At 35.4% G+C, this 15,210-nt stretch overlaps 1 protein-coding gene across 2 annotated transcripts in view; it reads left to right on the forward strand.

The window, feature by feature from the left end:
* The window catches only part of LOC149533136 (uncharacterized), a 76,908-nt gene that overhangs the window by 35,797 nt on the left and 25,901 nt on the right, over window positions 1-15,210 (forward strand). For both annotated transcript variants that reach the window (XM_089807773.1, XM_089807774.1), the window contains one exon: window positions 2,481-2,687. In XM_089807773.1, the coding sequence (XP_089663899.1) occupies window positions 2,481-2,687 (207 nt within the window). The remainder of the gene's footprint in view (window positions 1-2,480; window positions 2,688-15,210) is intronic.

The following is a 15,210-nucleotide window of genomic DNA, read 5'->3' on the forward strand; positions in this document are numbered from 1 at the left end:
ATAGGTTGACCTATTCTAGGGTTGGGCCACAGGGAGCTAACCTTGAGGTCTCGGAAATTGCATTGATAAAAGTGAAAGATACAAGGCAAAACAAGAGAGAGATGATTGAGCAGAAATACATCCATGTTCCATAAGTTCACTAAATGATGGGAGTTAAAAGATCTTAAATGATGGGTGCTTCCATTTTAAGAGGGTACAAGTATACATAAATTCGAGGAATTCATTGCTTGAAAATTTTTGAAAAATAAAGTAATTGAGGTGTGATTGTTACAAAAGAACATTGGTATATTTCTAATCTCTGCTACCATTGCCTTAGCCTAATCTATTTTCCCATTTCCTTTCAATACATTGTTTAACCAATGAACACAACAACGGATCTAGGAATTGTGCTTGTGATTACATTCCACTTTCAAGTCAATTAAATTACATATTTTGGTTGAATTAGTCATTATCTGTGTAAAATTAGAGGATTAAACTCTTCTATGGTATATTTCAAAATTTGAAATTTGAAATTTGCATTCTGTTCTGTTCCTTAAACAGTCAACAACTCTAAGATAATTAGAGGGAACAAAATTTGTGACATTGACATTGATGAGTGCTTGATGTCTAATATCTGTCCACCCATCTTTGATGATAGAGCAGCCATATCTTATCTAAACATGTTTCATCTCCTCCATTTTGCACACTTTGGAATATTCTTCTATCAAGGAGGAAGGTGCATAGTTTGTCTTCCATGGAGGTGGACAAATGAAGGAGAATGTGCCATATGAAATGGTATGGCATTTGCATAATTTTTTGGCAGTAGAAGACTCTGTCACTTCTTATGATTGTATATTGAACGTATCAGCAACTCTAGTTGCCCTTTTTGTTCCTCTATGATTCTCAACATCTATGTAGTAGGTAGGCAATGACAGACTAGGTTGCCCTTGTTTATTATGCCTAAAAAATGGGCTTAAACCCTTGTGTGGCTGCCTCTAGTCTTTTTTGTACAAATGACAGCCGTACTTCATTTGTCGGAAATGTCTCCCTTTGGACCCTTGATGTTTTTTCTTATCTCATACTCTTAATGCTCAAATATTGTGGGAAGAATTGGAAAAAAATGAAAAATTATAGATGATTTTTCTGAATAAATATTTGAATGGAAATTGTTGAAGGATTAGTCAATTAAAAATGAAAAAACCAGTCTTCAAATTCAGCAGCATGGGATAACCATAGTAACGATAATCGCCTAAATCACCAGTTTGGCAATTCGATTCATGGTTCCCGATTTTTTTTGGAACAGGTGAATCAGTTCAGTGATTTCATGACATGAATCACCTTTGTGAATCGCAAAAAATCAGCCTCACAGGTAGGGAAAAAGTCAAGTCAAATTTTAATAAAAATACATCTTTTTTTTTTTTTGGCCTTTGCTCTTTGTTTAAACCCTAAAGGCCCTTCTAATTGTTTAGCATGAGTAGAAGAGAGGAAAAGTGAGAGAGAAGAAGAGAAAAGAAATACCATAGGTTTACAACCAACAAGAAGGAAGCCAAGAAAGGATACGTTTATAGATACTAATAGACATACATTTACACAAACAGATGGACATACGTTTCATGGATCTTGATTCTTCATCTTACATACATTTATGATTTGATGACTAATGGATCTTCATCTTACATACATTCTATGATTCGACTCAATATGATCCTATGGTTTCTATTTACTTCAGCTACAATTTACATTTTACGTGTAATGTAGTTACGTATGTGATGGATTTATCATTTATGTTCCATGTTTATGTATGTTAGCTTCTATTTGATGATGTTATAGTGTGTTTAAGTTATATTCAATAAAGGGTGCATGAAATAAGTTTTAAATTGTTAAAATCTCTAAATTTCAAGGGTTTTATGAATTTGTCGATTTGTGGCTGATTCGATTCCAATTCATGGCCAATTCGCGATTCGATTCGGCCTTGCCGATTCCGATTCATGTTACTGGGGAAAACAGTATACATGAAAAGTTACAAAATGTGACCACTATTAATTATGGTTAATTTGCCGTTTTCAGAACATCAGTAAATATTTTCAGTATTACCATGCATCTATTTGTGGATTTTACTAAAATTTATACCTTATTCCCAACCTCATTACCTTTGAATTGCAATTTTATTTGATTAGTCATTATATGATAAATTGTCACTATTTCCATATTGAGTGATCAGATAAATCTCAATATTATTCTCGCATATGAGGAAATGAAGTGTAACCGTTGGTAGCCAAAATAGTTTTTTGGATTTATCATCATTTTTTCCTGCTCCAAGAGTGAAAGACTGCAACTGTTTTGGTATTGTCTTTGTTAATGACACTGCTAATTTGTTAAAGAAAAAGGCAAGTTGTTGATCATTAATTTTCAATTGCACTGTATGAAGTAGCCTGTGTATTTTCTTATTTAGTATGTGCCTTCCTGGAAGAAGGCATGGACTGATGCTTTAATGGCTTCAGGCTGCTGGAAATAAAGCTTTTCAAGCAGGTAAGCATTCCGAAGCAGTGGAGCATTACACGGCTGCGTTGGCCTGCAATGGTGAGTCATGGCCTTTCACAGCAGTTTGCTTTTGCAATCGAGCAGCAGCCTCCCAAGCTTTGGGCCATATTGCTGATGCTATTGCAGATTGTAGCCGAGCTATAGCTCTTGATCCAAACTACCGCAAGGTTTGTGCGCATCTCATAGTCTTCATAATCTTTTTTAAAATTTATTACGTTTTGTAGAGGTAAAATCAAATGTATATTAAAATGGTTGTATTTTTCTTGCCATTTTGATATGATATAGTTGTAGCTTACAATTGTGTGTTCATTGGCATTTCGTAGCTATGTGCAAGCAGTTGTCTCTCTTCACTTGAAATTTTATACACTGCTATCAGCTTACATCCTTGTGTCTTATACTTCATTCAGTGGATTAACATTGATGAAATAGTTTTACTTGCGATTGATTAACATGTTCACCAATGCAACACAAGAGGCAGATAAGCATAACACATAGCACATGTATTTGGTTGGGAAACCCTTGAAGGGTGAAAAAGCATTATGAAATATAATTTTATTAGGCATCAGTGACCACAACCTCACTGGTTACTTGTATGCCTCTTTGACCACAACCTCACTGGTTACTTGTATGCCTCTTTGGCAAAGATCTCACTAGTCAAACCCTTACTGTGGATATAAATGCTCATTAGCAACACAAGTCTCACTGGCAATGTTTGGGGTTCCGACCCGCAGAGCTCGAACCCCTACATAAAAGTTTAAAACCTAAAAAGCAATAATCTTATTCAGAGGATTACTCTGTTTCAATGCAAACCATTCATCATAAAATAAATACCCTGCAGTCTTAAAACAAATCTACAAAGATAACTTTGCCATTAGTATTCAATACATTAGCTCCCTGCCTTTAATCCCATTACATATCTGCAGGAACAAACTTCACCATTCTTCTGCTCCTCCTTTCTGCAATAGTTTAACACATTCCTCAGAGTCTATAGGATTAAAACATTGGCTTGCTGTTTAGTTTTAACCAGTCTGCAGAAGAATTGTTTCTTCATACAATCTCCTCACATGAAACTCCAGAGATTATGTCTTGTCAGACATACATCAATAATGTTAATCTGATCTTTGCAAAAGTTTCTCTGTCATAATCATCAAATTTCAAACAACAAATACAAACAAATGGCAATCTGAAAAATAAAACTTTCTTTTACAAGAATACAATCTTCAGATTCATTACATACAAAACCTTTCTCTGCTGCCTTTGTTTTATCAGAAAAGTACCTCTCAAAAAATCCATTCAAAGAAGATTAAAACTTCTTTGAATGGCATTAATTCTTCTCTTCATTTATGAAGAAAAGTCTCATTACTTTATCACTCTCCTATTTTTAAATTTTCTTCTCAACTGTTTTTTGGTCATACTTCTTGTGATGTCTCTTCATTTTCCCTTTTTAATTAACCATTCTCCAAGCATCGATTACTTTCTTCACTCCACAAACAATAATCTCTCAAAGAGAATCACTGAAAGCTTTGCACACTTCTCATTCACTGTAGCAGTAATTATATAATTTCAAGTCTGCGGAAATAAATTTCTGAACAAATTAAAAGCCTTTCTTCTTTCCTGCACAAAGTCTTATTTTTCATTCGTTCCACTCTCTTGGCTAGTATCAATCAAGTTTTCATCCTTTTATCATCTTTTCCCAGATGTTTGGAACAAACTGTTCTTCTGGGGAAAAATAGCTAACCATCAGAATTTGTAAATTTAAAACTTATATATTACACCCGCATAAAAAAGAATGTTCCAAACATTGGATACAATCATGAATATCATTATATCGTCAAATATGATTAATATAACAATCCCATAGTTTATAAGTAATAACAAAGCTTCTATCAGAACGTTTTCTGCTCCTGTTTCACTTTATTCTGCTTCTGTATGAAAGATCCCAAAAGGATCCTTTCACTGAGCTTTGGTAAAGTTTAATTAAAATAATAGATTATCTTGTGCTTTACTTGTGGTCCTTAGAGAATTAGACACAAGTTGTAGAAAGATTGGTTCTTTTTTTTTGTATATTCCAGATATAAGTAAAACAATAATTAACAACATCAGCAAATAGTATAATATTCAGTCAACCAGAATAGCTACAAATTGTACCAGGCAAGATATGTAATCACTATGCCAGCAAAGGTGCTTACGAACAAGGAATGAAGAAGCCAGCTGCATGAATGGACCAGCCACGCACCAAAAGGGTGGAGATGGTTGACGTAAGCCAACCAACAAATCAGGTGCCAATTGAAAGGCAGCTGTACGGCTGCTATAGTCACACCAAGGCCACAAGAAGATCCCAATGTGCCAAACAAGACCCTCAACGTGCCATGCACAAGCATCCCCAAACGCTAAACTTAACAATCTATGTCAACTACTGAAACAATACTGCAAAATGCTATTGAAACCATCTGTTGGGGTTTGCGTCCCAATAGCTAGGCTCTAGGGTTTGCGTCGCAATCCTCTAGAATCGCTCCTCGGAGCAAAATCGCAAATACTAAGAATGAAGATGTAAAAGATAATGAAAGAATGAGCCAACATCTCTTTTTATCTCCCTCTCAAAGCCAATCACACCTTAAAAGGAGAATATGGCTTTCCCATTATTATTAAATGACATCTTCTCAATTAAAAGGCCTTTATGTATAGGGAAAACACCCCTTTCCTCAAATAACATAACTCTAGGTGCCTGAAGGTCTCCGAATGATGAAAATAAGTTATAATAATTCAAGACCTTTCCAACGAGCTATAACACATAGGCCTGCTTGACCAAATGAAGCCAAAATCCCTTTATTACTCCAATTAGCTATATAAATAGCTTTATTTTAATTTATTTAAACACAAACTTAGGAAATATTAAAAATATATCCTTTTATTCAATTGGAAAACCAAACCAACCAAATAATCAGTGAACGGGCCCTGTCCCTTGCCTGTGACGAATGTTGGGCAATGTGGGCCAACTGATAGTCCCATCCCTAAAAACTAGGGATGCTCCTAGAAACTAGGGAATATACCCTGTCAACTTGAAACTGAAACTGTATATTGGTCCTGAGGAGCCTCAAATTTGATCACTGCCACAACCTCCTAAATTTTAGGAAAATCCCAAAAATTAAAGAACTGCCCTGACTGACTGTCAAATTGACTATAGAACCAACTCTCATGACTCTGGTAGTCAGACTAGATAGGGGACATGACACTGTAACTCACTGTTTGGCTGTTGTCACCTTGGAGATAGATTCAAGTATTTTAATTGAAACTCATTAAGAATGAAGTCAAAGCTGTTTTTATGCAATGGGACCTCAAGATAACATGTTAAAACAACATGTGCAATGCACTTTGACATTTTAATGGTAAAATAATGAATTTGTTATGAAACAGAGATCATAAATGATCTACATATACAAGTATACACGAGAATGTTGCTATAACGAACAAAGAGAGAGACATAGAAGCATTCTGAAGAGAGAAAGAGAAAGAGAGTTTCCATATTGAATAGAGAGAGAATATGAGAACGTAGAAGAAGAGTGACCATTAGAAATAGAAGTAAATCTATGGAAGTGAGAGAAACAAAAATAGAGAGATTTAACTCTAATGCCCTACCTTAATGGTCTATCTAACTTCAAAACAAAAATTTGCAGGGGAATCTGTTGTGTATGTTCAACCATAAAGCTTTGTTGTCGCATTGACTGTGCCAAGACGAGTGTCAATACCTAGAACAAGTGCCTCAAAGCTATGTTACTCAAAGATTGTCATCATTCTCTACATTTAGGTGTTGTAGTTCTTTCTGTTGAATTGTTGACTCCCTTCCAAGAGAAGTTTGGTGAGATGCCATGGCAAGTTTTTTTATGCAAAAAAATGTGAATATCTAAAAAAAGGCATGAACTTCAAGGCAAAGACAGAAGATCCAGAAGAAGGCTCGAAAAACCAAGAAAGAATCCAAAATTAGATGTTGAATCCATTGGCTCAAAAATTGAGGCATGGAAAATGATGCACCTAGAAAAGATAGAGACCGACTTAGTTGAGATCTGTAAAAACCCACCATGAATTTGCAAGAAAAATTCAAAATGACAAATTTGAGAGTTTCGCAGGAAACCCTAGCGGTGTTTGCTAAAAACAAGAAAGTTTAGGTTTGACTATAAAAATGGTGGAAAAACAAACACTATTGAACAAAAATAAAAGATAGAGGGTTTAAAACCCCTAAATGCCGCACTTTGTAGAAGATGTGTAGAAAAAGATAGGCTGAAAACACCCAAAAAGAAGGCCACAAAATTGTTGAAAACAACCTCACAAAAAAATGTGAAATGCAGGCCCAAAAGCACCAAAAAGCCAGTCGTTTGTAGGGGAAAGGCAGACAATGCAAGAGAAGAGCCGCTCACAAAAAAAAACACAAATCCTAGACAGATTTTAGGAAAAAATATCCCTGAAAACAATTTTTTGAAGAGACCCAAGCAAAGGATTTTGAAAAGCGCGAGTTAAAAATTTTCATGGAGAAATTAAAGATTTTCAAAACCTGTTTCGAAAAATAGCTCAGAAAAAGAAGGCCACAAAATTGTTGAAAACAAGCTCGCAAAAAAAAAGTGAAATGCAGGCCCAAAAACACCAAAAAAGCCAGTCGTTTTTCAGAGAAAGTTGGTTGTGCGGTTAGGGGAAAGACAGACAATGCAAGAGAAGAGCTGCTCAGAGAAAAAAAGTACACAAATCCTAGACGGATTTTACAAAAAAATATCCTTGAAAACAAATTTTTGAGGACACTCAAGCAAAGGATTTTTAAAATCTTGAGTTCAAATTTTTCATGGAGAAATTAAAGATTTTCAAAACTTGTTTTGAAAAATAGCTCAGAAAATTTCAATAATGAAACTATTATTTTTCACAAAAATAATTTTGATACCATATTATGATAAAATAATGAATGCGTTATTAAACAGAGATCATAAATGATCTATATATAGAAGTATACACAAGAATGGTTCTATAATAAATAAAGAGAGAAATAGAAACATTCTGAAGAGAGAGAGAGAGAAAGTTTCCATATTGAACAGAGAGAATATAAAAACATAGAAGAAGAGTGACCATTAGAAATAGAAGCAAATCTATGGAAGAGAGAGAAACAAAAATAGAGAGATTTAATTTAAATAGACATGTATACAAATAATGTATAATCATTTGGCTGCAACTACATTGCTTACCAAACAACCTTTACAGTCACCTTTTCTGGAACTTTGTTGTTCATAGAACATGAATTTAAACTCACCGTCCTTTATCAATACATACACCACTGTAATTAGGAACCATTCTTGATTATCTCCTACAATCAAGTAGCTCCTTTTCCTCATTTGTAAAATACTGCAGCTGATGTAAGATTCTGGGAGGGTCAGTGGAAGAGCCTGTGGCAGGCTCTGTTAGAGAATTGTAGCTTCAGTCGGATTATTCTAACTGATAAAATCAAATGCAGTGGCCTATCGGCCTTGAACATTTGATCTCTATCCTTTTCTGTATACTGATCTGATTATTTTCTATAATTATCGTTATTATAATGCATGATCCAATAATTAGTTAATTAATAAATCATGTATATATGTGTGTGTGTGTGTGTGTACATGATCAGGTTTAATATAAAATTTATTAATCATGCTATATTAATATCACAGCAAACATATCATTAATGATTGTTGAAGGTTGTTATCATGGATCAGTCTTTGTTATGAGAACTTGTATCACGTAAAGACATGTCTCTATGTGAGCCATGTTTTCATAGAGATCTCTGTACGAGAGACATGTCTCCTCATATTACTGTATATATTAGACAAAAAACTGATATCTTGTGAGGTACAGAAATTTTCAAGTGCAGAGCAAGAAAAGTATTCAGCCCTTCGATTATTCCTATCTCAGTGACATCAAGTCACAGAAGATCAATATTACTATTTCATAGCAGATTGATATAATAAACTTATTATTGTGAATTGAAAACAGAAACCATTGAAGGGCATTGAACTGTGTAAGGTGCGATCATTGGTGAGATATATATACATTTGCAAAACAGTAAACAGAATTAAAATTCTCTTCTGATAAAAAATTAAAAGGCTCTATGCTCTTGTTGCACATCATTCTGGAGAAGGGGGCTACCTTCTCTGATTTTTTGTAACTACAAGACATATATTGTCTTCTACAAGGTAGTTCATAGAATGATCATTAAGGGAGGGTATTAGGTTATTTTTGGTATATTCATTTCTTTCTATAATTAGCCAGTTCTTCTAGAACCTTATTTAATGGCAATTTAGGCTTTCTTTTAGTTTTTTCAGTTAAACCTATTTCTAGACTACACTATAATTACTGTCTGCAAATTCTCTATAAGAGTTCATTGTTAATGCAATAATCGAGTTGTTTATTCCATTCGTTCTAGGTTTTACAATTTCAAATCCAAAAAATGTACTGGTTGTTTAGTGCCGGATGAATAATAAATCCACGAACTCCGTAGGGTAGGGTTTAGGAGAGACATAAGAAATCTGGGCTCAAATATTTTTACTACCAAATTTATTATGAACTATTCATTCAGTTCTTAGTTGAATTGATTTGGTTGCATGATAAATTGTGTTAAACATTGAGAATGAATAGTCTCCTTGTTGGGGACATTACAGGTTCAGTCTTATTACTAGTTTTGCTGAGAAGAATCGAGCTGTAATGTTTCCAAGGAGGGGCTTGTCTAAATGCAATTAATAATATTAGTCCCAATACAAGGTAGGGGTTAGCATCCCAAAAGCTTTGAGTTAAAGTCCCAAAATAGTTTACGGGCTTGGACCTAAAATTGTTGAGGGAGCCTATTGTAATTGGTCTCTAGACACCTTGGATACATGCCTAATTGTAATCGGTCTCTAGACGCCTTGGTTACATGCCCAATCCTTCCTTCATTGAGTTGAAGTAGTAAGGCTGGTGTGGATGTTAATAATATATATAGATAATCCAAAAAGATGAATGAATAATTCTCTTTACATTGAATATCTTAGAGTAAATCATTGTATCTTTATCCATTTAGGTTATAGGAAATAAATATTAAATTTGGGGTTAAAATGGGCCTAAACCTAGCAGAGGGCATTAGAAATGGTACCAGAGAATGATCCAGCCATCTTGCAGGGCAAAAGATGGAACAAGGAATCATTCTAGTTAATAAAGAAATCTAGCAATGTGTGAATTATGTGTATGTTGTCTTCATGCATTTATGTGCATACTTCGTGTTTGCTCTGTATCTTCATGCATTAATATTTTGTGCACTCTTGTATTCATGCATGTATATTCCATACTTTTTAAGTGCATAACCCATGAATTTTTCTACTTTGGTTTATCTTGTGTATTTGGCCAAATTAGATCGGAATTATTATTATAAAATGGTCTAAAATCATCTCTCTAGAAAATGAGAGAAAACTTAAGTTGCCAAATGTCACTATCAAATAATGAGGAAACATTTAATTGCTTGAGGACAAGCAATTTTGGGGAGGGTAGGATTGTAATATCTCTCATATTAAATAAATATTATATAAATAAATAAATTAAAAATATAGATTAACTATGCAAACATATATATATCGAACATCAATCTTAATATTAAATAATTAATTGAGTAATTAATCAAATATATAAAATTAAATAATATACTTTAAATAAATAATAAATAATAAATAAATAAAAAGTAAATGATGAAACATATAATGAATCACTTAGACTAACTATTAATTAATAAAATGAGTTCCACCCACAGTTCAGCGGTGAATTGGAAAAGTCTCCCTTCCAAGAGGTCACTTGTTCAATTCGCATCATTACAATAAAAAAAACTTTTAATCAATAAAATTAATAGTTAATCAATACATAAATAATTATTGAATAAATACTCAGATGGTGCTGCCCATTGACGTCAACAGCAAGACAAGGTATGCTCAACTGATGTCTCGAGTCCAGTATTAGTAATGATCATCAAGTCAAGGTAAAATTTTATTGACCATTATTTATGATCACAAAGGAAATACAGATGGTCAACACTCTTCTTGTTAACGACAATGGCAAAATTAATACCAACGTTCCCTCACAAGGTTACATGGGCAGAATCATCCACCCATACAGATTATCGTCATAGTATAACAAACAAACCGTAATTGGAATAGGGGTTGCCATAAATTCATCCAGAAGGCACAGTAACGGGTGCATCCTTTGTATGAAAGGGGGATTTAAAGCATCAGTAATCAGTGACGGAAAGGCACAATGGGGATCAAAATAGAAGATATTCAAAGAGATTCAGAACTGCCGTTTCTCTATCGGCAGAACTGGTATGTATATATATGTCAGGTAAGTGCTGAAGCCTGAAAACAATTGTTAAATAATTGATGAATATACTTAAGACATACAAATAAATATTTATAATATACTTAAGACACAACAAAAAAAGTTTAGTCTGTTCCTCCAAGCATCATTGTTCAGTATTTAACAGCATTAAGATATTCTCCAGTATCAGATCAAACAATCGATTCTTCCTTCTTGTGTCTGAAATAAAAGAAATTAAGTGTTCGTCATGTCTTCAAATCCAAGGCTCTTTTCTTAAGAAGATTATCATACTGTTCTACCTGCAGTCACATACAAAGATCAGATTTACAATTGCAGACTTCATCAATATTCAGATCTCAGTAATAATAATCAGCATTCAAGGAAATAGGAATTAGAAGTCTGATATAAAGAAGTTGCAGAATCTTTACATGGTATCAGAGCCAAGCTATTAAATCTAGGGCTCTGCAAAATTCAGTTATCAGACTTCATATATATTTAGTAAACTTTCTCCTATCTTCAATGGCATACACAATCAGACCCGAGGACAGGTTTGATGGGAAAGAACACTTTGAAGCCTGGAAATTCAGAATCATAATGATTTTTGAAGAGAACAATGTGAAACAATTCATTGTTGGAGCATCCAAACAGCCTCCAGTTGAACCTCAGGAAATAGAAAAGCTATTGAAATCATCTTGGATGGAGTTAAAAATGATATCGTACCAATGCTTACAAAATGTCAAACTGCCTTTGATATGATGAATGCATTACGAAATGCATATGAAGTAAACAACGCAACTAGGGCTCTTGTACTAAAAAGGCAACTGAATCACATTCAGATAAAGAAAGGAGAATCGATAAATCCTTATTTCCGAAGAGTTGCTGGCATTAGAGATGAACTATCAAGCATAAGAACCATCATTAATGACACAAAATTAACACTTATGGCTATAGATGGATTGCCAGATTCATGGGAAACATTCGCACAAGGAATAAGTGCTAGAGATCAGCTTCCAAACTATAACAGACTCAAGAATGATTGTCTTCAAGAGGTATCTAGAAAAGAAAAGAAAAGAGGGAAACCAAAAGTAAAAGATGAAGAACTTCACATACTTAATACAAACTCCTATAAAGGCAAGAAGAAGCATTTCAAGAAGAAAAAGGGAAATCAAAAGAATGGAAAACCCAAGAAAGACCTATCTAAAATAAAGTGTTTTAAATGTGAAAAATTTGGACACTAAAAATCTAATTGTCCTGAAAATTCGAAACAGCAAGCAAGTTGTACAAATGTTATTAGAGAAGAAGATACTTATGATCTTGAAAACCGTGTTTTGTATTCCTCTATCAAATGAGATTTCAAATAAAGCATGGGTAATTGATAGTGGATCTTCTTGTAATGGGCACCCCTGGATGTCCCAAAAACTAAACCAAATTGCTGAAAGGAATTATGTCAAACAGTTTGCATTCAACTTCTTATTTCTCCGTTTAATGTTTTAAACCCCTTATAACTCCGGAAATCAAACATTTATTTGTTTGTTGTGTTTCATGCATGGAATTGGTATCATACAACATAAGCAAGAAAGAAACTACAATGCTATGCAAAGTGGAAATGAACTACTGCTAATAAAATGTTATTTTCAGAATTCATAAAACCAAATACATGGCAGATTTATCAACTCACTAATTACTTCAGTAGTATTGACATAATACTCCAGCCCATGCTTTCGAACTTGCTGCTACAATACTTTGTCCTTCAATCAATCCACTACCTTCATAATACCATTCCCTCAAAGCGGCATAAGCGTCGGACAAGTAGTGAAGAAGATATGAGCAAAATACCAAATCTGCCTGTAGCCGGAAATGCAACTAAACTGCTTGGTAATGAAGCCAAGAACAAAGAATTCCAAAGGCCAAACCCCAAGGGAATGATGTCTAGAATGTTACAAGAGAGGATAGACGTCCTCAAATGCCAAGAACGGAGCTGCAACTCACACACCAATTTCTTCTCATATTCAACCTGTCTAATGAAGCCACAAATGCTTCCTTTTATTCTATTTTCAAGGGTCCGCTCAACTCATATGGGCAATGTGGGATAAAAGATGTGTAATATATAAAACATATATTAAAATACCCCTTATGTCTCCCTTGGGTACACATCACCATAAAATAAATATTAAAGTAACACTTTAATATTTTACAATTAAATTAGATGTTACTTTAATAAAACTTCAGGCATTAAAATGTATTAGCAATCGGACTCCGAATAATGCGAGTGATAGCTCATCGCAAAGCTCTCACCGAGGAGTATCGAATCCAATCACCAAAATTGACCTGCACTGTGTCTTGCCAACTTACTAAAAATAGTAAGTATGCCTGAAACTGAGTAAATCAACTTCATTTTGGCCCAAACTGGAAATGACTAGGCCAAAACACTCCAGGATCCCATTAAACCCTTCGTTAGCCCTCGGGACCATGTAGAACAAGGCTAACACACACACACTTGGTCAACTGCTAAAATGGGGACATTACAGTCCGCCCCCCTTGAAATTGCTTGTCCTCAAGCAATCTCAGTCCAGCCTGCTGAATAACTTGCTCACTCTCCCATGTAGAATCTTCCTCCGGCAGGTTTTTCCATCTGACCAAATACTCCTTCACTATCCTGTTTCTAAGCTTCCTCTCTCTGGTGTCCAGAATAGCCTTGGGTACTAACACAAGCTTCCCCTCCTCATCCAAAGGGGGTAAATCTGCAGAAGGCACTACACTCTGACCAATGGCTTTCTTCAGCCTAGACACATGAAACACATTGTGCACTCGATTGCCCTCTGGAAGCTCAAGCTCATAGGCGACTTTGCCCACTTTGCGAATCACCCTGTAGGGACCATAAAATCTAGGTTTCAACTTTTCAGCTCCACTCTTCTTAAGCGATGACTGTCTATATGGTTGTAGCCTCAAGTAAACCATATCCCCTACCTCGAAGCTACGCTCTATTCGGTGCTGATCAACATACAATTTCTGTTGATTCTGGGTTTGTTGTATATTCTCTTTGAGCACTTTCAGGAGGTCCTGACTATCCTGCAATAAGTTTTTGGCTTTGGGCACTCTACTGTCCCCCAAAACTAAATCCATGAAGCTAGGTGCTTCATAACCATAGAGTGCCATGAAAGGAGTCATCTTGATGGACATATGATAAGTGGTGTTATAACAATACTCTCCCATATGCAACCATCTGATCCAAGCCTTTTGTTGTGTAGTTACATAGTTCCTCAAATATCCTTCCGCCCATTTATTCACAATCTCTGTTTGCCCATCTGTTTGCGGATGATAACTAGTGCTAGGTGTAAGATCTGTACCACACAACCTAAACAACTCTTGCCAAAAAACACTCATAAACTTACTATCCTGGTCGCTGACAATGAATCTGGGCAGCCCATGTAACCTGAATATCTCTCTAAAGAAAAGATTTGCCACCTGTGCTACTGTGTAAGTGGACGGAATAGCAAAGAAGTGAGCAAACTTCGTCAAGCAGTCCACCACCACATAGATGCAATCCCTTCCTTGCACTCGTGGTAAACCAATGATGAAGTCCATCGAAATACTTTCCCATTTTCTATAAGGAATGGGCAAGGGCTGTAATAAATCTGCAGGAAATGTGTGCTCTCCCTTATTCTGTTGACAAACCACACACTCCCTGACATACCTCTGAACATCATCCTTGAGCCCTTTCCACAAAAACCGCTCTCGGATCTGCCTGTAGGTCTTGAAGACCCCCGGATGTCCAGCTGTGGGTGCATCATGAAATGCCTTCAGTATCGCCTCTCTCAAATGTGATGACGGAATCAAATAAACCCTGTTCTGAACTCTGATCAATCCATCTATCACCTCATAGCGATATCCTGTATGGTACCTGAAATCAATCCAGAAGCCCAAGCATCTCCGACATACTCTGCTATAATCCGATCTCTCCAATCTCCTGAAATCTCTGCCAGAGCACATAAGTGAGGTCTCCGAGATAAGGCATCAACCACCACATTTTTCTTACCTTTGACAAACTCTATGTCAAAGTCATAAGCCTGCAATTTAGTCACCCATTTTTGTTGCCGGTCATTAAGATCACGCTGGCTCATGAAGTATTAATACTGCTGTGATCAGTCTTGATCACAAAATGTCCACCTACCAAATATGATCGAAATTTGGCCAATGCATGCATTATGGCCAACATCTCCCGGTCATAGACAAAATAACTTTTCTCAACTCCCCGGAGCTTCCTACTCTCGAATGCAATGGGATGCTTCTCCTGCATCAATATTGCTCCAATCCCATCACCTGATGCATCACAATGAAGCTCAAAAG

The sequence above is a fragment of the Cupressus sempervirens genome, chromosome 10 (genome assembly GCF_028749045.1).
Source record: "Cupressus sempervirens isolate cs-2001-9-10 chromosome 10, ASM2874904v1, whole genome shotgun sequence".
Lineage (NCBI taxonomy): Eukaryota > Viridiplantae > Streptophyta > Pinopsida > Cupressales > Cupressaceae > Cupressus > Cupressus sempervirens.